The 24,865-nt window shown below is 36.1% G+C and overlaps 4 protein-coding genes across 4 annotated transcripts; 1 reads left to right on the forward strand and 3 right to left on the reverse strand.

Annotated features, from left to right (window-relative positions):
- Positions 1 to 544: 544 nt before the first annotated feature.
- Positions 545 to 5,809, reverse strand: LOC122015687 (probable sodium/metabolite cotransporter BASS5, chloroplastic). Its single transcript, XM_042572703.1, has 8 exons — positions 5,454 to 5,809; positions 5,257 to 5,357; positions 4,847 to 4,977; positions 2,563 to 2,756; positions 2,238 to 2,490; positions 1,669 to 1,922; positions 1,277 to 1,359; positions 545 to 1,115 (listed from the first exon to the last, which is right to left on the reverse strand). The coding sequence occupies exons 1-8, from the start codon at positions 5,590 to 5,592 to the stop codon at positions 1,017 to 1,019; spliced, it is 1,254 nt and encodes a 417-aa protein (XP_042428637.1). The 5' UTR covers positions 5,593 to 5,809; the 3' UTR covers positions 545 to 1,016.
- Positions 5,810 to 9,621: 3,812 nt separating this feature from the next.
- On the reverse strand, positions 9,622 to 15,713 carry LOC122017363 (cell division control protein 2 homolog). The gene is made up of 9 exons (XM_042574956.1): positions 15,577 to 15,713; positions 15,185 to 15,217; positions 14,925 to 15,109; positions 13,460 to 13,580; positions 12,459 to 12,632; positions 12,011 to 12,174; positions 11,823 to 11,910; positions 10,318 to 10,371; positions 9,622 to 9,893 (listed from the first exon to the last, which is right to left on the reverse strand). The coding sequence occupies exons 2-9, from the start codon at positions 15,191 to 15,193 to the stop codon at positions 9,804 to 9,806; spliced, it is 885 nt and encodes a 294-aa protein (XP_042430890.1). The 5' UTR covers positions 15,194 to 15,217; positions 15,577 to 15,713; the 3' UTR covers positions 9,622 to 9,803.
- Positions 15,714 to 18,563: 2,850 nt separating this feature from the next.
- On the forward strand, positions 18,564 to 20,009 carry LOC122013496 (beta-glucosidase 32-like). The gene is made up of 6 exons (XM_042569773.1): positions 18,564 to 18,699; positions 18,777 to 18,940; positions 19,003 to 19,139; positions 19,234 to 19,478; positions 19,586 to 19,608; positions 19,911 to 20,009. The coding sequence occupies exons 1-6, from the start codon at positions 18,564 to 18,566 to the stop codon at positions 20,007 to 20,009; spliced, it is 804 nt and encodes a 267-aa protein (XP_042425707.1).
- A 1,266-nt stretch (positions 20,010 to 21,275) lies between these two features.
- LOC122017367 (heavy metal-associated isoprenylated plant protein 2-like) lies at positions 21,276 to 21,970 on the reverse strand. The gene is made up of 2 exons (XM_042574963.1): positions 21,838 to 21,970; positions 21,276 to 21,739 (listed from the first exon to the last, which is right to left on the reverse strand). Exons 1-2 carry the CDS (start codon positions 21,847 to 21,849, stop codon positions 21,395 to 21,397), a joined length of 357 nt encoding a protein of 118 aa, XP_042430897.1. The 5' UTR covers positions 21,850 to 21,970; the 3' UTR covers positions 21,276 to 21,394.
- Between the last annotated feature and the right edge of the window lie 2,895 nt (positions 21,971 to 24,865).

Here is a 24,865-nt window from a genome sequence, read left to right on the forward strand (position 1 = left end):
GGCATCATGATAAAATATTTAAATTATCATCCAAACATCTGTGGTTCGATTCTCAACTATGATATATTTATAAAAAAAAATCCTCCAAATGAAAGACGTAACTAAAATGTTAGACTTCTGGATTGAAGTTTCAGTTGGAGAGATTTATTTAAGTTGACAAAAGGTGACTGTGCTGACCTCCAACACCTCCGTCAATTCATTCCAAGGTTAACACGGAGAAGGTAAATTGTAGTTGACTATCCTAAAATTTGAATCCCAGACTTCAAGTTAGTAGCACCTTATATACTAACCATTAGAGCTAAATTTATTCAAAAATAGAGACTTTGTTGTCATTAATACTAAAGTTGAAGTTCGAAATAGCTAAGACATTTTATCTTGGCAGGACAGGTGGTACACTAACTCTTCGTTGCAGCTAGACTAGGCATTAATGTTGCTTTCCACTAGGATATTGCCATTTTTTGGAAGTTAAAGATATCTTTATTAAGTTTATTTTTTTGTCATGAAAGATTAGTTAGTTAAGTAGATTTTGGATGAAATCTACTGCTGTACGACGTAACTAACTTATTTCTATTAATATGATTAGTATCATACAAGAGTCACTAGCTCTCTTATTAGACAGCCTTATTTCTAAAAGAAGAAAAGGTAATGTAACAGTTGCACAACACCCATGGTTGCAACACTAACACAGATTTCCTTGCTATCGCTAAAATACCTCTCTCAATTTCATCGACAGCTGGAACAAATTCAACAATTGTACACTAGTGTCTATCTACACTTGTTTGGGTCTTGCTGCAATGCTCACTCCAGTAGCTTAAGATGGAACATGTCGAAAATTTAGAAACAGTAGGTGGCGAAGAACACAAGCTTGAGGTGAATGAGTAAACCAATTTCAATCCAAGTGTATAAAATGATTACGAGCCCAGAGATTGATTGCATCCAAACCTCTGGGTTGCTTTTTTCCAGTTTCATAATCTTAGAGACAGCCTCCAACAAGATATGCACAGGGTCTTCATGTTTTATTCTACATCAAGTGCACTATCAGGATTCGAATGTTGCTGCTTTCTCTTGGACCATATCATTACAAGCGCAAAACCCATCAACGACATCAAGACAACCTGCATCGAAACATAAACAGAATCACCAAATTTGCTTGGAATTTTCATCTATGATTTGCTTATTGTATATTTGTTCTGTTATTTTCAAATTTGAATACGTGTAATTTATGATCTCAGTGTCACAGTACTGTGATTTGAAGATAGGATAAGAAACTACTCACAGAGATGGCTGGAGGCACGCCCACAAGAGGGTCTTTGAAGAACTTGTTCGCGAGTGCAAGGGCAAGAAGACTACTTTGCATCCCTAGATTAAAAAGGTAGATTAATGCTTAATTACACTTGGACCTCTTGCCATTTTAGTTACAATTTTTTACCTAATCAAATCACTACTTTGATTTTACAGGATAACATTAGGGTAAATTCAATTATAACTCTGACCATGCTGCAGCAAGATGATTGAATCAAAAGTTAGCAGAAAATACATATTACAATATTGTCTCTAAACTAGAGATATTATTTCCACAGTTCAGAGGTACTACGCAATTTTACAACCTAGACAAGGACCAAGTGAGATTTACCAAGAAACACATAATTCAAAGAAATGTTGGTTTACCTGTCTCAAAAGATATGGTTCTTTGAAGTGATTTTACATCTTCTGACCTATGGAATAACATACCAGCTAAACCATAACCAGCAATAAATGCTGATGCATGGAATGCAAACAAGAGCAGCACCAAAGATACTCCAAAAGGGGAAATAATAGCCTTCATGTTTATTGCCAACGGTGAGCCAACACAGAGAGCAGTCACCAACACCGACAATGGAGGAAGAAATGGCTGTATTGCAGCACAGATCCTCGGAAGAAACCTTAATAGAGTCATGGGACAAATGTAGAAACAAGATTAACTCTCAACTTATGAATAAAAATGAAAAAAAGCTAGTCAAAGAAGGAATCCAAATTCATGAATCATCTTCAACTAACAAACTTTTCACCATTTCTTATTTCATCATATGAATGCAATTTGCATGGATTGCTCTATGACATGATTTCTTTCCACCATTATTTACAGTCATGAATAACCCCTATACTACCAAAACCAGAAGAAGAAAAATTATCCAACGTTACAACAAGACTTTATAGTCGAGATGAATACGAAAAGCTGATTTAGAAGGCAGGGAAACCTGTTTAAAAGAAGACCAGCAGCAATAGGCGCAACTACAATCTGCATGATGCTGGACATCATTCCTTTAACATCCACAGGCAACTTCTGGCCAATAAGCAATAAAGATAAAGTTGGTGTAACAAGGACTGCTGTGGCTGTTGATAATGATGTCATGACAATGCTTAATGGGGCCATTGGTGGATCTGTCAGGAAAGTTGCGTAGTTTGAAAGTTGTGCACCACTAACACATGACACCAACATAATTCCGGCACCTGATTGAGAAGCAAAGTGGATAAGTGTTTTTAAGAATTTACGAGTAAACACTGAATATATACATTTGCCACCTAAAGGATTAGGGAGATTGAAAATAGAAACTGCAATGATGCCAAATAAGTATCCAAGAAGAGGCTTAATGATGAATTGCCCGACATATCCAGCTGCTATTGCATCTGGTTTCTTAAATGCTTCCACAAAATCTTTGGGACTGGAATTCACCCCAACTGCAAACATCAGAAAACCAAGTGCAGGTGCATAGTACCTGGACAACAATGAAAACAACCTCAGCGTAATTATAAAAAGTTCATGGTTAATGATATTGGTATATGACCAAGCTGAGTACAAGAAGTAACAAATTTTGTAACAACCAAAATTAAAGTTGTCATGCATAATAAGATTCCTGCAAATGTTAAGTGATCTAGGTAATTCATTCTTCTGTGCAATCTAGAGTTTTGTTATGAAACCCAAATTTGAATAATAAAAATGATGGGAGTCGAACATAATAAAAAGTAGTGGTCTGCAATATTATTAAAAATAGTTTTGTGGATAAGGATTATAAATTGATAAATATGGTGGTCACTGGTCTAGTCTACTGGATATATTTAGTCTTGAACATCATTTTCTCTCATCATGTCCCTATTGATTGATCTGTGATTTTACTTTGCTTTGTCGGTCTGCCACCTTGTGGGACTACAAATTTATTGTATTGGAAGCTCTCTGCCTTCGGTACGTTTTGAGTCTAGGCTGCCTACAATGTCCTTAACATACCATTGTGTGTTCTGACCTGGGCTTTGACTATTTGGAATGTAAAATTCCTTTGAATTTCTGCATTTTCTATTGGTTTTTATGTCACATCAGGCATCCATCCAATACATTCTTGTAGGCACATTATGGCTTTGCAATCTCTGTAGGTTGCTCTCTTTTTGACTCTTAAATGATAAAGTAGAGCACCATTTTGGGGTTTGCACTCTTTCTTTCCAGATCTATGTACAGTTTCCACTTAGCCTCTGACATTTTAAAGGCCTAGATTTATAATCATTGCAGCTTAAGAGCATCATCCTTGCATTTTGCTTTGAATGGAGTTTGATCATCTTCCATGGCCCATCTATATTCTCTTCAGATTTGTCGGCTTGCTCCAATGGCTTCTCTCATCAGCTGCTGCAAGCTTCAAGTGAGTTTTTTTCCCATCTATCTTTAGTGATTTTTCTTTGTTCTTAATCTTTGGGCTTTTTCTTATTTCATTTTATCTTTGTACCCGTTTTCGAAATGGAATTTATTTTGGTTTCAGCCATTATCACCCACCCCCCTGAAAACTTAAATAATTTTTTAACTTTCGCCATAGCCACTCATATTCTAAATTGTTAATGCAAGGTGACAAGCAAAAACATATGTTAATATTGGTATATAAAATCAAGAGTCCTTGTGTGATCATGTAATTCTATTAACTAAGATTTCATGTAGTAATCCTATTGGTGGTTTCATTAATCATAGTCCCTTGGAGATTATCATGAAATATCAAGCTTAAAACTTTCTGGAAATTTCTATTCCACAACAAGCTAGAACTAATGAAGAAATTGAATCCTAAGTAAATTCCTCTGCAACTTGTGATACATGGTTTGCAGAAACATCAATTTAAGCATCATCCAGTTAAATAATATTATGACAGGTATCAACAAGAACCCTAAATGAATTCTTACCTTAAAATTTGATCTTGAATCAGATATTGGCAGGTAATAATTCCATCAACACGAGGATCTGACACCATATATGGCCACGAGCTAGACATTCACTAAACTTTTTATACAGAAGCTTATTAAAACTTCATTCATCTTCACAACTTATAAGACAGATCAATCATTTTGTTGGCATCAACCTAGTCCTAAAGATATTAAGATGAGTTGAACCTACAAACTAGGTTGATCTGGTATCACTAGATGTTTTACTGAAAGTAGGAAAATTTCTCATCATTGGGATATAAGCCATCACAAGTTCATGTAGCACACTCTTATTCAACTTCAAAATGATCACTTAAGATAATAATCTGACAAACTTCTATCTTGTATTTTATTTGTAATCTTCATATGTTTTACCCAGCAATTGGTGGTTCTTTAAAATTTGAAATTGTGTAACAAATACTGATCCATGTTCAACAAAAAGAAACAATAAAATTATTCTATAACATTGGTCTAAATTTACATGAAGATGAAAGACATGCAGCACAAGTTAGTCACTCTTTAACCATCTAAACATCTCACTGAATCAAAGATTAGATTTTTAAACGACTATTCCTTACAGAAGAGAGCCGGCAATGTGGTAATATGCATACAGTTCTTATGTGCGAATATACATGACCTGTTTGTAAACCATGTGAAAGATGGTGGATAAATAAGCGCCAACACTGTACTTCCGAGTACGATGTGAGGGATAATGGAATTTGCTCCCTTGAGGATCTCCAATATGCTAGTTTCATTTCTTTGAACTGCCTGAGAGAAAAAAAGCAGCAAGGTAATCTACCAAAGAATAGTTTATTGCAAGAAAATGTAAAAGAGGAAAACAATCAGCATGAAGATCTTCTCTCGAGTTGATTGGGTAGATTTAGCTGATTATTAGAAAAGTATGAATATTCCGCTAATCAATTCAAAATTGCATCTTTTTAAAATCTCATATTGACAAGAGGCGATGGACACAACAAACTACTTGTGCATCAAGTCCGAAACCTGCATCGTTGTAAATTCATAGTAAACTGGAATCTAACTATAAACCTGTGACAGCACGAATCTATCTTCAGTTATTGGTTCGGACTCAAAAGAATCAGCCGCCTTAACCAAAATGCGTCTTTCCAATAAAGTTCGATCGGCTTTCGCTGTCAAATCCATAAGAGTGGGGTATTCAAATCAACATCAAGAACAAGGAAAAGAAAAAAAAATATGAAAGGAACAATAAAAGATGAAGAACGTACCGCTATTAAAATTAAAAGGCCACGAACGGCATGAGACAGAACCAAATCCTATAATCGACGGATGAAGCAGAGGTCGGTGGCGAGCATAAACAGCTTGGAGACGCACAGGGGTCTTCAAGCCGAGCGCTGCGGGATTCATCTCAATACGGTTTATGCAACAACGACTTGGGGGAAAGGAAAGTGGTCCTTGATCTTGACTTCAATTAACCGGATCTGGAAGCCGAGGCCATGGCAGCGAGCGGCTAGGAGATCGATAACCGCCGTTGGAAGAATGCCGATGAGTCGATGGATGAGTTGAAATCTACAGTTGGGGAAAGCATTCGATACGTTCCGACTGAGAAGACTGGTGAACTCGGTCTACGGTTACTCTCTTTTGTTTTTTATAGCATTTTTGTCAATTTTTTTAATAGGCAATTTATCGAATCGAAATATTCAAAAAAAAAAAAAAGTGTATGTAAATATCAAATTTAATAATAGATGCATTTTTTTGACCTAAAATATTTATCCATTATTCTTGCTTCTCTCAAACATTACTGATAAATCATGGAAAATGAATAGTATATGACAAATTTAATTATTGATTTGGTTTGGAGTTATAGAGGAATATTTTAGAGAACAAGTGAGTCTTTTCATACATATCAAAATTAAATATGCATGGTGAGTATTTAAATTTGATAAATTGATCCTTTTATAAATTTTTAATCATATAGTTAATATTTTTATAAAATTAATACACTAAGTTGTGTTTGGTTATCGGGAATGTAATCTAAGTTTGTAATGTATTAAACTTTCTAATGTAATGTAATATAATTAAGATTATATTATTATATTTGGTAAAAGACTTGTATGTAATCTTTTGATTACATGTTTTTTTATTTGGTGTACATTATTTTTTATAAGGAATATAATTTGTATTATTATAAAATGATAAAAATATTTTATGACTTCTGTCGATGGCAACAGTTGGAGTTGATGGCGGACGACAACGGCAAGCAACGGTGGTAGTGGACGGTGGTAGTGGTATTGACAATTGGTTGGTACAGGAAATGGACTAGAGTTATATTTGACATTTAAATTTTAATTAAATATTAAGTTTGGAATGTAATCTGGATTACGTGTTATTGACCTTATAGTTCATATTACAAAAAATTATTATCTTTTGTAATACAAATTACATTACATTATAATTTTAAAATTGTACCAAATAAAATAATTAATATTATAATGTAATCTTCATTACATTACAATACTGATTACTCACCAAACTTAGTCTAAAGACTTACCAAATATAAAAAAATAATACCTGATTTTTAAAATTTGTTCTCAACTTAAAAAATAAAATAGTTTCTTCTTTTTCAAAGAAAGACTATGGAGTGGAGTAAGTTGCCAGCGGATTTTATTAGCGAGGACGATTGACTAAATAGATTTAAAAGGATTTGGTAAAGAAGAGGTAGGGGATACTTTATTACAACTTGAAATAGATTATTTCAAAATTTTCAACATCAAAACTTCACCAATTTCTTAATTGTTTTCATAATTCAGGTGTTCGAGATAGTACATCAAGACTAATATTTGTAGGTAGATGATCTTTATTTGTATGATCATAATTTCATATTGTTATGATAAAACTCCCATCATCCAATTAATCTCATGGAAACTAGATAAGTCGCAGTGTATGCATTCCAAAGCTAAAGCTGTTTGGAATTCCTAAAAGTAAGCTCACAAAGAATATTACCACAGCATATGCCACCCCGAGGCCAAGCCTCACTGTCAGTGCCCATTCTTGCACCTTCTTTAGAAAGGAAAAGAGAGAGAGAGAGAGAGAGAGAGAGAGAGATATGATCGAGAAAGCATATATCATAATGCCTCCTTCAGGTAGCTTTCTGCTAGTTCTTAATTCATTACTTAACCAAAGTAGAAGATGTACATTAGCACAGTTCTGATGCACTGCTTTTGATCATGCAATTAAGCAAGAGAATCTGAAGAAAATCAAATGGGCATCAGGAGGAAAGGAAGAAAAAAAGGAGTGCATGTTGTAGGTTGAGGAATCTATACTTGTACTGTATTTGAATATCTCCATGGTATAATCTTTCTGGTGCTTGGCATATGCCATATATTTCTTCTTTGCTAGTTAGTTCTTTCAACCATTCAAGAACTTGCCTTATAAAAGGACCCTGCAAGTGAGGAGAGTGGCAAAGCAAGGCAGAGACAGCTGAGTGAGGCAGTCTTAGGGCCTCCTCTCCCTTGGCAGGCTACGAGGGACTCAAGTTAAATGCATGCATATTGCATGGTTTAATAATTACTAGTGAAATTTAGTGGCCTGCCAAAGGAGAGTTGCCCTGTGACTGCCTGCAGCTTATTTTTAATTACAGCAAAAGCAATGGATCCTGCAAAATGCAAATATTACATCATGAATAAATACAGGTTAGGCTTTAATTACTTCCAGTGAACTATGTACTAATTCTTAAACTGATTAAAGTTTGTTGTCTCCAATATGGAGCCTTTTAGTTTTTTTTTATTTAGATCTTGAAAAGAAAGATACAATTGGATATATAGTTTTTGTTGGTTGAGTAAAAGGCATGGGCTTGTGGGTGATCATAGTCTTTCCCTTATTATTTCTGATTCCTGCGATGTGCTTGTCAGTGTTCTGAGAATGATTATTATGTATAGTGATTGTTTGTGGTCGACCATGTTCAAGTTAAAGAATAAGGTTAATTAGATCTTCCTTTTTTTCTATGATGTTTTTGGTCTGTGGAAAGGTTGGACAGTATTTATTGTTGGAAGTAAATGCAAGTTTGAGAAGATTTTTTTCCTCCCATATGTTTGGTTTGAACAATGAAATAAAGGACCAAATTAGAAATGACAATGTATAGCCATCCTTTAGTTTTGATCATGAAAGGAATATATATTTAATTTGAACTTTCTTATTTAATTTATTAAAAATATTATAAGTAATATATAAAAAATAACTTTTTACACTGATATAATATCCCTATCTAGATAATATGATAGAATAATTAATTCACTACTAGTATTTTTTTATCCATGGTTCAACTCTTACGCTCATGCATCATTTGATAGTTTAAGTTCAATTATTACTTCATCACACAATAAAATTGATGAGTTTGAAAAAAAGGAGAGATGTTTAAAATATATAGTTTGCAAATTGACATTACATTTGTATTTTTCGTTATGTTCCTAATTTATGATTGTTAAAATATTTTTTAATTAATATTTGTTTGCAAAATTATTCTTTTTTATAAAAGAGAAAGGGAGAACAAACAAATATTCACCCTTCTATAGAGATAGCACTTCTAAAAAAAGTCTATAAATAGGAGGCTGTAAATGTGAAAGATAAAGGTAAAAAAAAAACGTGCAACGTAGTATAGACATACGAGACAGATGACTAGCTAATTAGTGTTAGCAAAGAGTAAATTTTCTGTGGTTTCCTTTAAGCTTCCAATGAAATGCTAAACATTGATGAGTGGTGCTTCAATAGACGATCAGAAGCTCAAGCCAAGAGTAATGTGCCACTACGTTTATCAACCATGGTGTAGTTAAAAATGAGCTCATTCGAAGCCTCCAAATAAAATGCAACCATGCTTGGAATGCAAGTGTTAAACACAATAGGAACAAATCATCTACTTCAACTAGTGTCAAGTGATGCCAAAATATGACAACCCTGGTTGAAACAAGCAAAGGAAATCTCCTTATCGAGCCATAGCCGAGTCAGAATCAAAAAGTTAATATAAGTCTTGCTCCTTATCGTGAGTGTATTACAAGCCATGTGAAGAGATGGACTTTCTTTGAGGAAAAAAATAATTTCAGATAACAATCTAGCGCTCAGGGATTGGTCAATACGTATCTCTCACAAGACACACACAGCAATCTCTTTTTCTAATAACCACGACCTTTTTACAAAATCCTAATCAGCAAGTTTTCCAAGGAAATTGGTCTGAGATCTTTTAAAGGCAATCACTGCTTACCATGAGAAATTCAACATAGAAATCGTTGGGACTACACTTTTCAATTTTCCCATCAAGAGCATAAATCTTTCTTGAAGAAGGAACAATAAGCAAGATTGAAGCAGCTATTATAGGGATCAAGCAAATAATGACTAATCTAACTTGATGCATGGGATGAAGAGTGGAACATAGTAGAGCAGAAATAATTTGTAAATGCCTCTATCATTGCGTCCATTCAAAACATAAAAGTAAGAATCTTTTAATGACAGAGTTGAGACACAAAACAAATCTAAAAAGGAAATAATTTCACTCGTGAAGAAAATCCAAGAGTTGGACCTCATAATATGCACCAATACAGATCATATACAATAGAATGAAAACTTGTTTATAACTCTTCATCAAGATCTTTAAAGTATTCATGTTCGAGAGCTTTACGAGCACTGATTCTTTGGCTGGGATCCAAGCAGAGCATTTTCTGCACATAGCAGAGTGCGGAGTTAGATGCATAATGATTAAACATGCAACCATATATGCAGAAGGACAGGTTGTGAAAGAGGTATATATGAGTTAGATAAAGAACTGAAGAGTGGTCTTATTTGTTCTGATGATGTTGATGATTGTGAAGCAAATAAAAATGTCTAATAATAAGCCTCATGTTGTTGCTCTTGTTGCCCACCATCCTTTCCTCTCCTGGTTATCCATCAAGCAAACTCAGCCATAGAGTCAACTTTGGAAGCAAAGCTCCTACATTGGTTATCTTAGTTTTCATTTCCTCTCTTATTCCAATTACATTTTTTTCGTGAGTTTCAACTTATTTAATCAGCAAGTAATTATATATAGACTGATTTTTGTTATGTCATAGGAAAATATTGCAGTAATGAATGCATTGAAAATCTCACCAAGAGAAGATCAACTCCAGCTGCTTCAAGAGTGGGCACAACTTTTGCCAAATCCTACATTATGAATGTAGCATTATGACTTGTTAGAAATCTTTTCTCTGAAATTTTGTGAAATCATTAAATTGCTTAAATGGACAGGTGCAATGCAAATAAGCTGATAAACAAAGCAAATGCATTTTTACTTGTTCGAAATGATTTTAAATTTTGTGAAATTATTAAATTGCCTTGTATGGACAAGTGCAATGCAAATAAACCGATAAATAAAGCAAATGCATTATGACTTGTTGGAAATCTTTTTACTGAAATTTTGTGAAACTATTAATTTGCCTTATACAAACAGGTGCAGTGCAAATAAATTGATAAAGAAACAAAATGCAATGCAAGTTGAAATTTGTACTAATTGAAACTGATGGTTAATCAAATTTCATGATAATTTAGAGCTGCAAGTTGATGTATCATGTAACAATCAGTTTGGATGATTTAGTATCAATACAATATATATATTATTATTAGTTTTTGAAAAAAAATGTGATTTACAATTAGTTGAACATTCTATTTATTCCTTCATATTTGTGTCATCTTATGTAACTTTCAGTTGTCTCCAAATTTTTCATTTGATAAATGGGTAGAATCATGGCATGTCTACACATGTGTATCACAGTATCCTTTGAGATTTGCTCTGTAATTCATGTGGTATGTAATGTTTCCAATGATATCATGTTGTAAACCAATTTGGGATCAATTTCAAGTTAAATGTTATTATCTAAAATTGAAATTTGATTTCAAATTTTGAATTTAGAGCCTAAATCCTAAAATATTTTTATTTTTAGTTAATTTTAAATTTCAAATGAATTATATAAATAATGATATTTCATTTAATGCAGTTTACTGCTGAGAGAACTATATATTTTTCCCACGACATCTATGAATAGAGTACTCATTCTCCCAAGGAACCATTATTGATCACAACAAAAAGAGGATTAAGAGTTCATTTCAAACTTCTGGTAGGTTTTTCTCCATCTACCCTAAGCAGTGCACATTTTGTTAGAGTCTTTATATCTATGTTTTCTCATTTTCTATATGGTATTCATGAAACCTTGGCCTTTCACGGATTGCTTGTTGGCATGAAATGATCTTCTAGGTATACCTTATTGATATGAAACAACATTATTGAGGGTTTTAAGGCTTTAGATTACTTATATTGAAATGGTGTTAGCATGAGATGTGAGAGGTTGAATTTAAATATTTACTCTTATGATGGATTTCGTAAGAAATTTTATACACAGTATCATTCTTATTGTTAGTTTGTGTGTAGCATATTATCCAATAAATTGTCAGCCCTAGAAAAATTCATACGTAGAGAAGTAGACCATGCAATGGAGATAAATAAATATTTCTTGAACTCACCAAAATGCAAACACAACGTTGCATCTGCATTATTCATATGATTGTTTACTAGTATAAATGATCAAATAAGAAATTTAATTTGAATATAGTCTTCAGACCTTAGGACGCCACTTGGGGAAGGATGATAAGAAATCGGGTAATGAAGTAACTCCTGGCCAATTTCCCTCATCCGGAGTGCCCACAACCCTTCAAAGATGACATGGTACGTGAAATTGTATGAGGATACTGGATTGGTAAAAGGCACGAGACAAAATCATTAAAACACTAGTGATAAGTATTTATGAACCTGAAAATCTTCATCAATTGATCAATCTCTGAATCTCCAGGAAACAGTGCTTTATGATTCACCATTTCTGCAAAGATACAACCTACTGACCAAACATCAACTGGAGTAGAGTAGCAGTGAGCACCAAGGAGGATTTCTGGAGCTCTATACCACAAGGTCACAACCTGAAACAGAAACATGTAATCACACATCAAATTCAAATGTGAGTATTCTCTTTCACAGAGAAATGTTATGTTTTTATGTGCTAAACAAAGTGCCTTAACAATGAAAAGAAATAATTATTCAGCATTATTGCATTTGTATAATGTTTGAACTTTCTCATAAACTTCCAATTTGAAATATTTCCTACACAATATTTTTAACCATTCTCTGAGCTAACAATTACAAACTTCAATTATTTGTTAATGAAACTGAATCTGCAAAAAGCAAATAGCCTCAAATAAGCTACCTCATGGGTTAATGTCCGAACAGGAATTCCAAATGCCCTTGCCAACCCAAAATCTGCAAGCTTTAGGACATTTGTATGTCGATCAACCAACAAATTTTGGGGTTTTAAATCTCGGTGAAGAACCCTATGAGAATGGCAGTATGCTGTAGCACATAAAATTTGGTAGAGGAACAGCTACAAAATAAGGACAAAGAATTGCTTATCAGTAAGGAATATTAGTATACGACAATAGCCATTGAGGAGATTTTGTAAGTACACAATCAAATAACCAACAGGAGTCGTATCCTTCAAACATCCCTCTTTGTAATTTGATTGATCTTGTGAAAATACAAGGGATGCAAGCACAATATAATGCCTGTGACACAAAATGGATCTCTTGATACTTAGGCTGGGCTTACTTGGTTGGAAAGATAAAAGAGAGGGAAAGATTCACAAAATTACAAATGGAGCTCTGTCATTTAGGCATGCTTTGAGTCACTTTTCCTCATGCTCCTTACCCTCCTATCTTTCTATCCAAGTTAACTCACCCTTAAGATTACCTGAGAAGGCTTCATTTAACAATCTGAGATTAAAGGAAGGAGGTGACCTAACAATGTAGGACTTAGGTTATGCCCCCTCAACCCTAAATAGCTAATGCCTGAGGTGTGACTCCGATTCTCAAGAGGGGTTCGCTTGATAATGTTGAACTAAAGGGAGGAGAAATATCAAAGGACTATTGCAACTAGAGTTGAAAGCAGATTAACAAACCATATCCAGAAGTGATTGATAGTAAAATTAATTAATTTTTCGCTATCACAAGTATCTCACTGAAAAGCATGAAATGTGAAAGAGACAAGTGACTCTAATACAATACACAACTTAACTAGCAAAAAAGATGAATGCATTAAATTGAACCATGAAGCAATGGTTGGGTTATCACTTCTATTGAGTACTAGTGAAAGATTCTCATTCACAAAATGAATAAATAATGGTGAGAAATACAAAGGGAGTAAGGATGTCACTTTTATTATACGTGTATCTTTAGAAAGTCCTGGACAAGAATCCATGTGCTTCTTCAAGTCCAAGTCCAAATGCTCAAAAACAAGGTACAATTTATTCCCATTGTGAATGACATCATGTAACCTGGTACCGGAAATGAGATGAGTTCCCAAATGGCCTTGCACAGTCGCATAATAAAGGGGGGAAATACTAGCTTTTTATAGAACAGTGTAAAAACAACATATATATATAGATTTCATGTTATTTTGACTATAAATCCATTCCAGAACCAAAGCAAAAAAAAGAAAATACAGAGTATTATCACTATGCTTGATCCATTTAACTTTCATGAGTCATGCATTGTTTCACATAACAAACTTGATGCAAGAAGCAGCTACATTTTGCCCCTTTTGGCTTAATCGCAATTATAGATTACATAACCTAATAATGCATGTACATCTTTCATGAGTAAAGATGTTGAAGTTGCGGCAAAACTTTATTTATACAGATATGAGATGTACTTAAAAGTTGTCTTTCCTTGAGATACTAGATTTCAGTTAGCTTTCTCTTCATTTGAATTGGCTAAACTTTCAATAGTTAAACTCGAGTCAAATTTCAACTATCAAATTTATTTCAAATTCCAGTCCTGTTTGCATACTTTTGTTGTAGGAAGCAATTGAAAGAAAACAAATTGAATTGGAGTTTACTATTTCCATATAACCAAATAACTAAAATCTCCTTATGCTCCTTAGGATACTATATTTCATTGAGCTTCTTTTCATCTAAATTTGAAGGTTTAAAAAATTCTGAAACACTTAATTAGTGATTGGTGGGTCAATGCTTCCCCAACCTAACTTGATTGTTATTCTAATGTCAATCCTACCATACATTTTGATGACGTGTGTCATATGTGATTTGCCTATTGACCTAATCACATGCTGACTTGATCTCAGCTATGCAAGTGACTTGGTATTTACTCATTTGGTAATGAGATGTAGAAATGCTGACAACATGATCTCTCTGTCTACATAATCTTGTAATAGTATATTTCACATATAAGTAGGGGTGTAACATAGTCAAGCAAAGCCAAGCATGACTTTTGTTAAGCTTGATTATTTACTTATCAAGCTGATTCAAACTTGTTTATAAAAAATCATATCAAGCCAAGCTCGAACTTTTTACAAGCTCAACTAGAGATATTGTTGTTCATATAATTTAATTAAAATATTAATTTAATAAATCAAATGTAAATTATTTTTTATTAATATATTATAGAAATTTAAAATTATACAATGATAGAGTATTATACTTGTTTCATATATTTGAATAATAAATAAATAAGATTTTAGACAAATTAATACTTATATTCTCCCATCAACGATTGAATAGTGCTTTATGATGTAAAATATTTAAAGAGATTGGCCAATGGTGTATGTCCTATTCGAATCAAGTTTGCGTTTAGAGTCAGAATTATAAGTCGGAAACAACCTGACAATGTTGCTATGCTCCATCTCCTTTAACAATGAGATCTCTCTAATGGCAGTGCTAGGAACCCCTTCATCTTCCTGCTCCAGACGAATCTTCTTAAGGGCAATCACCTTATTAGTTAGACGGTCCCGAGCCTTGTAAACAACTCCGTAAGTACCTTCACCAATCTTCTCGACCTTTTCATACTGAGATGAAAATTTCCACCGCATCACCGACGAAATAATTACAAATTGAGAAAACGACAAGAAGTGATTTCTTACCTGGTCCATGACAAGCGGAAATCACGGAGTGATCTGAGCATAAAAAAGTAAAAAACCAGTTAATCAAGAAATCAAACAAATCTGTACAATAATCCAAAAAATAATAATCCTTCAAGGATAAACAAAATAGAAGTAACCCTCATTCTGTCTGAATAAAAACTCAGAGGGAGGACGCCATCAACAAAACCAAATGCGGCGACCATAAGCAAGTATTCTAATCGGCGAAGAGCGATAACTTGATAAGCAGCACGTATTAAAAAAAACACGGAACATCGAGTGAAACACGATCTATTGCGGAGGATCGCTCCCAAAGTAGTAGCACAAATCGGAAATGTTGATGGGAACGAGAAGAGATGAATAGATCAGACATGAAAGGAGAATGAACTACTAACCGTATGGCAATGGAGAGAGCAGGACGAGGTGGTGGTCCGGCGAAGGCGACAGCAGAGAGCGACTAAGCGCGCGTGTGAGAGAGAAGGATTTTTAGTCTCCTCGCTGTCAAAAGGAATAAGGGAGCTTCACTCTGGTAATAAATCCTACCAAACTTTTTGCCTTCTGATGAAACGGTGGGGCCATTGCAATTAATTCAATGATAAAAAGGTAGAAATTCTGGGTGCCGTTAAACTTACCGTGAGATCATTTTTTATAACAATTACTAAGGATTAGTTGGCTTTCAAGGTTTGAAGGCGCCGGTCAAATTTTGGTCCCAAGGAGTAGGAATTACAGGTCCAGAAGCCGTGTACCCACACTGCACCGACTTAGTAGTGGTCGCCAATGCCCGCCAAGATGCAGATGTTTGTGTGAGCCCAGCCGAGGAAGTTTTTTTTATTTTGTTAGGTGATGTGGTAACTGGTTGGGTAGTTTGTCATGCAGTGTGTAACTATTTTTGCTTGTTTAGCTAGCAGCAGCAACTCGAATAAACGTTGTCTTAGGAACCCAAGTTGCTACCGTCTCTCTGATTGAAGTGATAACGAAACTGAAATGGGTCCACATGCTGTGTGAACCAAAAATGACTGTTTTCAGTAGGACTATAAATAAATCCAATCGAATTGAATTTTGAGATCTTCAAATTTATTTAATAAGATAACTAAATTCAGTCGAATTAAATTTAAAATAAATTAAATTTTTAAAATGAATATTTAAAATTGACTTAATTTTTTTTTTTTTTTTTTTTTTTATGAATTTGAGCTTGTTTAAAATTTGACTTGAGTTTGGTTCATTTAGATGTTATCAAGCTCTCAATTCAAGCTTAGCTTGAGTTTGGTTCGAACTTGGTTCGTTTAGATATTATCAAGCTCTCAATTCAAGTTTGTGTGATTGTTTGAAATTTTTAATATTTGATTGATTATTTAACTTGATAATTTAAATTTATTTATTTTTTTATTTTATTTTATTATTTATTTTACAGTGAAAAGAATTTTATTAATGAATATGGTTTGTGAATATTGTTCATGAACGTTGTTCACGAACATTGTTCACGAACGTTGTTCGCGAACGTTAACGAGTTGAACACATATGTGTTCAAGCTTGTTTGTTTAGCTTAACGAGTTGTTCAAACTTATTTGTTTAATTAATCTTATGTATATTGAACAAACATAAACAAACTCTTATCAAGTCGAACACTAAATTTGTTCAAGAATGTTTGATTTATTTACAGCCTAATTTCATACCATAAACTCAAAAAATCACTCTGTAATCAGATGAGATAAAATTTTATCTTGGCAAAATTAGAAATTAGAATTTTCGATTCCTTAAAACAGACATTTTCCTTTCGCTATCTTTTCTTCTGTTGTTGGTTGGACTTCCCCACGTCATTAATGGCGCCACCGCACAAGTGGCATCAGTAAAACACGTCCATAAAGAGGTCGCCATCGTAGAACACAGCGAAAGATATGGAGAGGCACTACAACAGGTAGTGGTATGTGGTGGTGCCTTGGGCACTACTGAAACTGGTAGTCATAGCAGCGACGACAGAGATTATTTCCCCGCCGACTTTAGATTTGGTGTCGGTAGCTCCGCTTATCAGGTGACCATTTTGCTCTCGCCAAATCTCTGTTTATTCCTCGACTCTCTTAAATTGATCTTTGTTTCGCCTCTGTTACTTTTGCTGACAAAATAGTTGAAGCTTACATGAAACTAACATGTGCCATGTTTGCAGATGGCAGAGGGTCTGTTAATTCAGAAGGGGTGCAGTACTATAACAATTTGAACGATGAGCTCAAGAAATATTGCACAATTAGAATGATAAATCACGCCTCAAACATTTTGCACTCACTATTTTCTCAAACTATGCTTGGCCTGCAGGAATTGAGTCTCATGTCACTCTTCTTCACTTTGACCTTTCCCAAGTTATGGAAGATGAATATTCAGGGGTCTTGAGCCCAAACATTGTGTAAATTTCTACAATTTCATTTTCATTTGCATCTCTTTGAATAGTGCCTGAGATGGTGCTGATACGGTGTGTAAATAAAGGGCCGATAAGATCAGAAAGTCAATAGTTAAGAGAACATGGTAGTCAGTACTTAAGAGGACGTGAGGGTGAACAGTCGAGGGAAGATGAGAGTTAGGCCTCTTCGCGTCACCAGCTGTATAATTTCCGGTCAGTCACAAGCAGACGAGTCTACGAGTCTAAGCCCTAACACAAGGGTTAGATTAGTTCCTGGCCTACCCCCTACTAATCGGATCTCCCCAGCTCAGGCTTTACATATGGCCCTGACACCTTTATTGGACAACCTCCGACCGACAGTCAAGTCATGAAGGCGGGGTCCTTGGGCACAGTCTCAGATGAGCCCCGGCCAATTCAGCATAGCTCATCCTCTTCATCAAGGCTTAGTCTTTGCGGCACATTTGAGCAATCATCCCGAGCTATCTACAGTTTAACCCGAGCAGGGCGGATAACACTAAGCGACAATAGTGTCAGAGAATAGTAATTTCCTATCAGATAATAACTGCGATAAGTCAGGAAATATTCCAATGTTCTGTCACACACTGAGAGTGAAACCTTCCTCCTACCAATGGGAGGTTGTCGGACGTTCTCCCTCACCCGACATGCCCTAACATCCGACATTCTCTGGCAACGATCAGACTCAAAAGGCAGGCAAAGTTGTATAAAAAGGAGATCCTCTTCATTGGCTAGATACGTGCACATCCGCACGCATCTTCGATAGTTTTTTTTCCTTCCTTCATCACTGTTTTTCCGAGAAAAAATGATCTAACTTAAGCATCGAATGACCTGCGCCGAAGATCTTTTTCCTAGTTTTTTGTCTCAAACACTCCGGGTGCTTATCTGAGTGTGTGTAGGGCCTAAATACCACCGATTTTGTTACTACAAACCCTTGGTTCCACATGAAGGCTCGCTTTTTTGACGTACATACACACGATGCGTCAAAGTCACCTCTCTGTCAATACTGACAGCATCTTCGTCGGCCTTCGTCTAACTCAAATTTCAAGCAGGATCAGTGCTCATTCTTATGCAGAGAGGACTTCACTGCTTATGCTGATGTATGCTTCAAAGAGTATGGGGACAGAGTGAAATACTGGACAACTATCAATGAACCAAACGTTTACTCCATCTTTGGCTATGATCTTGCAGTATTTCCACCAAACCATTGCTCTGCTTCCTTGTCCTCCTTCTATGAACTCAACTGCAGCAAAGGGAATTCATCTGTTAAGCCATATGTGGCTGCTCAGAACCTTTTGCTTTGTCATGCATCAGCTCAGCCTCCCTGTACAGAAAGAAATACAAAGAAATGCCAGGTCTCAACATTAGCTCTCTTTTTCGTTGAATGCTCTTAATATTAGAATGTTATCTGAACTAGGGTTCAATTCTTGTGCCAAAGCCAAAACAAAGAGGTTGTATTGGAATTACCTTATTTGCTTTCTGGTATGAGCCATTCACAGCACTATCAGAAGATAAAGCAGCAGCTAAGAGAGCATTGGATTTCCTAATAGGCTGGTGAGTAACAAAACAATAAACTGAAGGTATATATCTTTTCTGCGCTCAATCTAGGCATACAGAGATTGTGGAACCTGCATTGGTTTCTCCTCAGCTCGGTGGCAGGTTCGTTGATTGTATGGTCCATGGAAGGTTCCCCGTCGGTGAAGCGGAAGCTTGTCGTTCCGCTTGTCGGATCTCGATTACCATCCTTCAAATCAGAAGAGTCAGTTATGTTGAGAGGATCTTTTGATTTCATTGGACTTGATCACTATCAAATGATTTTTGTGCAAGCAACAACTAGTATCCCTGATGACAATTTGCGAGAGTGGTACACTGGCATGTCGGTCAGTTTATCATGTAAGTTAATTTCAAAGTTCTGATTAAGCTTCTTGTTTTGCAAACTGGTCTTGGTATTAGGCAGTGGTTCTGTCTTAATTTTTTTTTTCTTTATTATCCTTCTGCAGTTCAACAAACAAAAGTTACAAAGGTTCACAAAGCTGTACTAATTCTCTCAAGTGATCTATCTCCCTGGAATTGGTTGAAAACTATGTAGTCTAACAGTAGATGTGCTAAGGGTTACTTTGCTTGGTCCTTTTTGGATAGAGACCGACAGGCTTAGTGAGTAATACGAAACAGGTCGGCCAATGTCGTACCCGCACACGAGTCAAACATGAAAAAGAGCATTTCCATATAAATTTATCCACATCCTCAATGCATGTGAATCAATATAAATTAACCAACATATCTTGAATCTGTTAATGTGGGACTAAAATCTCATTCACAATAAAGCTTCTATCATCTTCCACCTACACACGAATGCCGGAGAAACTGTTTGCTCATGCCATGCAATTCCAGAAAACTATCTTCAATGATTCATTTGAGCAGTAGTTACCAGAACATTTTGTTGGTGTCGACAAATAAAAAGTTAAGCAAGTTGATTAATCATGGAAATTAATTGAGCTGGTCCTCAATAATTTACGTACGTAGTATAAATTATTTACTCCTATAACATTGCACCATGAATCTGCGACCTTGTCAATTGTTTCCTAATCTTCTCCTTCCCTCTTCTTCTCCCATCCTTCTATCCTTGTTACTCGACTTTCCGGGGGCTTGTGGAGAGGGTGTGCCTCTGTCCCTCTACCAGAAAACAGATGCCCTTTTGCGACTCGAGAGGGAAACATATGCCATTTGCAAGCTTGATGAGATTGAGGACAGTGACTGTTTAACAATAAGTTAATTATTATATGCACAAGGACAAAGATAATAATAGGTTAAGTGCCATTTTGTCCTATATGTTTGCAGACATCGATCCTTAATTGAATCTATATCACACCTCATGACCGAGCTACAATATTCATATAAGATAGGCTTGTAATAAAATACAAAACATATTATTGTTACTTTGCAATTTGTTGAAAACAAAAAAATAAAGTAGGTAATCATGCTTTGTTTTTCTAAGCACCTTTAACTTCAAGCCAGTACAAAGAAAGCTGCTAACCTAACATGGAATTTTAGTTGGCTTATCAGTGTAGTTTATGACTTTATGCCTTGCCCCTAACACCGACGTAAGCGAGTAGGTAACTAGATAGTCTCTCTCACCCCACTGTTTATAGTTGTTATTAACGTCCATAATTTTGTCAATTAAGGCCAATTAATTATTAATTAAGTCTACCTGTTCCTCTTATCCACCCGGAGTATGATATATGACGGCGGAGTCTTATGATTGACCGTAATTTAATATTTGGAGCGATCATTATATTTCTTTTGGTCTTTTTCTTTGCCGAAATGGTTAGGAGATTTATATGAACTCGATCTCTTTCTAGCTACTTGTTTAATTAAAGTGTTGAGTTAATACGCAAATCTTTATCATAATCTTGAATTTTTTTTTTAACGAATTAACACATTTTTTAAAAAAAAATCTAGTACTACATTTGAAAATTATGGTAAAGCTAAAATTTGGTTTATTAAAAAATTAACTTACTGTCTACATGATCATTGGATATTTCTTTTAATTCTACGTTAGTGCCATATTGATGTTTAATTGGTACTAAGTTCTTGATTTTTTTTTAAATATGAACTTAATTGTATGTTAACCCTGAAATTTGTTGTGTTTATTTCAAAATTAGAAGCAATTGATTTAATGTGTTAATTAATTAAACCTGTATCAACGTTGGCCGGTTATTTAAATACATAAATAGATCGCAAATATTCACACCACAATTGAAAGTAATAGGTGCACATATGCCGCTAGATCGATCGATCTCAGCAATCAATTATAAAATGATGCACAGAGGCTGATAATCATCATACACCACGTAATAAGTGCAGGCCTTGCAGCACGGCGGCAGATTTTTGCATGGATCCTTGTCGTCCGGCTTCTTTTCTTCCGGCTTCTTCTCTGGCGGCTTGTCGGGCTCCCCCACCGTCACGATCTCCGCGGGCTTCTTGGCCTTGCGGAGGGCCTTCACGATGAGCACGGCGTCGACGGCGCCGACGATGGTGACCGTGCTCTTCTCCAGGTCCAACGTCATCGACGTGATGCCGTCGAACTTGGCGATGATGCTCATCACGCACACCTTGCACTTCTTGCACATGATGCTCACCTTCAGCACTATTTTCTGCAGAAATAATTAAATAATTAACGCACCAAATGTGTCCACGTACTCGCGTGAGGGGTTAAACTGGGGATGCACGCAGGCTTTTGACGAAGTTTTACCTTGGCAGACATCGATCGAATCAATTATTTATCGGCCAGCCAAATTGATTGCTAGCTAGCTGCTGCTTCCTAATCGACGCCTCCCGCTCGATCAATGCCTCCTCCGATCCTGGTTAATTCCGGTGTGGTTTTTATAAGCGCGATCCACATAACGTGCGAAGAAGGGGCGGCGTTCTGGCGTGGTTGGTGGACCAAGAGCTGACGACCAAGTGACAGCGATCCAAACTGCAACTACATGTGGGACGACGGCGACCCATCGAAGAAGACTTCAATATAAAACCATTTTAGTCAGTGAATATCCACAGCATTTATTGTTATTGGCTTGATCGTTTGTTGTCAATATTAAAATGATTTTCTGCCGGCTCAATCTCTAGCTAGATCGACTCAACCCCAACTCATGGTTACTTTTTGGTGCGGGTCGTCACAATCTTTGGCTTGATGCCCAACTTTATGGCAATTAAAGTAAAACAATGAGTTCTTGCAATATTCTCATAATCTATATATATATATATCTTTGGCTGTACGCCCAACTTCGTGACAAGTGAATTAAACCAGATGAACACTTTCATATTCGATCTTGTAGGACCTCCTCTGATCCCATTGTAGAATTTTGCGGCCAGGCTCTTGTACTGATTCAGCTCATCACCGAGGCACATAAATTCCCTCCTCGACAGATCAATGATGAATATATTGATCAATTCTTAATTATTGGCTTGCCTATAAGGAAAAAAGTGATAGCCGGCTTTACTCTTGTTAGTGTTGCTTGGCTCTCCTCCTCAATTTTTTATTCAGTGAATTAATACTTTTGAAATGATATATAGTTAATTACTGGATTTAAAGTCCACCGTACGTAGAGATAATGTATATGAAAACATAGTCGACATTGGATCGGATCAATGTCGATAGTTATGTCATTCTCGAAGTCAGTGAATTCGATTCTTGGATTGTTTACTGCCTAGACGTTGACTCGATCGCTTTCTTGAACTGAGATTCTACTGGTTGTCAGTCGGGAGGAAATGGTCTATATGGCTTTGATGTGGCTGGGTGTACACGCATGAGCAGGAGATTGATGTCAAGTTGCTGCCTTCGGTGATCATCGCTGACTCTGCCTCTCTGGGAAGGCGATCTATTGGAATGTCGGACGTCATGCAAATTAAAGAGACAGTTTGTGATAATATAAATATATTTGAAAAAAAAAACATTTTTTAGAAAAGATAAATTATTTTTATTTACTGATAAGTTTTTTTTATCTATTAATAAATCTCCTTGATGTTTTTCCTCCATGCAGCCTCCACTTCTGTTCAAGCAAGTCGATAAATTCAAGCCAGTAAATTAAATCTAAACGGACTCAATGGAATGGGCTAAGCAAGCTAATCGCATTAGAAAGTTAGTTAATCCGAGGTTCAATTGAGGTGACGTGGTGAAGACAATTCGCGATAATATGAATGTTTTTAAAATAGGAAATCACTTTCGCCCTCCCATGATATTTTTCAAAATAAAAACGTAAAATTTGTGATTTTGTAAATTTTGATGGTTGTTGAGAGAAAAGGGCATGAGGGGATAACCAGCGAAGGTCACATGACATGACTAGAGAGGTCAATGGTCTTATCGAGAGGCAATCAAAAGTTAAAATGTACTCCCGACTTCTTGACTCCCTGACTCTCAAATCTCAACTTGAGTGCCCTTTGGCTAAACTAAAACTGTATTAGTTATCAATAATTAAAATAACGAGACGTTATTCAGACATGGATAACTCAACCTTATTCATTGAGGACATAAAAAGACTAATTACTGAATTACATAAGTCGGTCATGAAAAGGAAAAAAAGTTCAAGTGAAATCTATTGAAAGAAATAATATGTTGTCGGATATGAGATATTAGTTGAATTTAAATTATACTAAATTAAATTTAATTTATAGTCGAAATGATTTGAATGGATAATCTCATGCTACCAGCAGGGACTGGTTTCTACTACGTGCCGAAGAGCGCCAGATCGGACTGCGTAGTCGAGCAGGTATACTGGTTGAGCAATGGGTTTGTGTTGTCGAATGGGCAGAAGATCTCGAGCCGACTTCAAGGCAGGGCGGGCAAGCAGTAGATTGTCCGACCGGGTAGTAAGGTCCAGCAAGCTTAGGCGAGGAGACAAGCCGGCCAAACTGGCCAAGCGAGAGGCAGACCGGATGGGCAGACAGGCCGAGCAGGCTAACAAACCAGGCAAGGAGACAAGCCGACCAAGCAGTCAAAGAGACCGATCGGGCGAGTGGAGAGGTCAACCGGCTGAGCTGACCGAGGCCTACGATTGGCGCAGTTTCCTTGAAACAGATTCACCCCACCTCCGGCAGTGTTTCGAGGTTTACTAGGATCATCTGTTCCCCAGGATACAATGGTTAATCGTGATTCCACCAAGCACTAGTGGTCGCGGCGAACTGAGTGACACCCGAATGCTATCGCGGGCGCTCTGCCGAGCAGGAGTTACAAAGGAGTGAATGAAGTGGAGAGCTTCTGCTCATTATACAAGAGCTTAGATTAACGACAAACGTTAATGGTTGATTAATGATTGTCAGTGAAACGCCCGTCGTTTCACTCAGTATCACTCGACCGTTTTGATTATGCATTAATCTCGACTTTAATGCATTCGTTACACAACAGCAAAAAAGTTGGTTATTCTACTTGAGCAGATTTTGTCCCGACCGGTCCGACATTCGGTGCACGTAGGTCGTGCCCGCACACAAGTCAAGATGATTCAGTGCAATCCAAACCCTGGATTTACACCACCTCCTACGCACCCATGCGTGAGAGAGAGTTTCTTCCCATGCATTTGTTCACATCCTCAATACATGTGAATCAATATAAACCAACCAACATGCCATGAAACTCCCAATATGGGACTAAAGTCTCATTCATAATGGAGCTTCTATCATCTTCTACCTCTTCTTCATTCACACATATTCAACAAAATCTACCACATCTTCTTTGAGGATGCTATCGGAGATTTTTGATATAGCCGGACTTCAACAATTGTTTTATA

This window comes from Zingiber officinale, chromosome 8B (assembly GCF_018446385.1).
Source record: "Zingiber officinale cultivar Zhangliang chromosome 8B, Zo_v1.1, whole genome shotgun sequence".
NCBI lineage: Eukaryota > Viridiplantae > Streptophyta > Magnoliopsida > Zingiberales > Zingiberaceae > Zingiber > Zingiber officinale.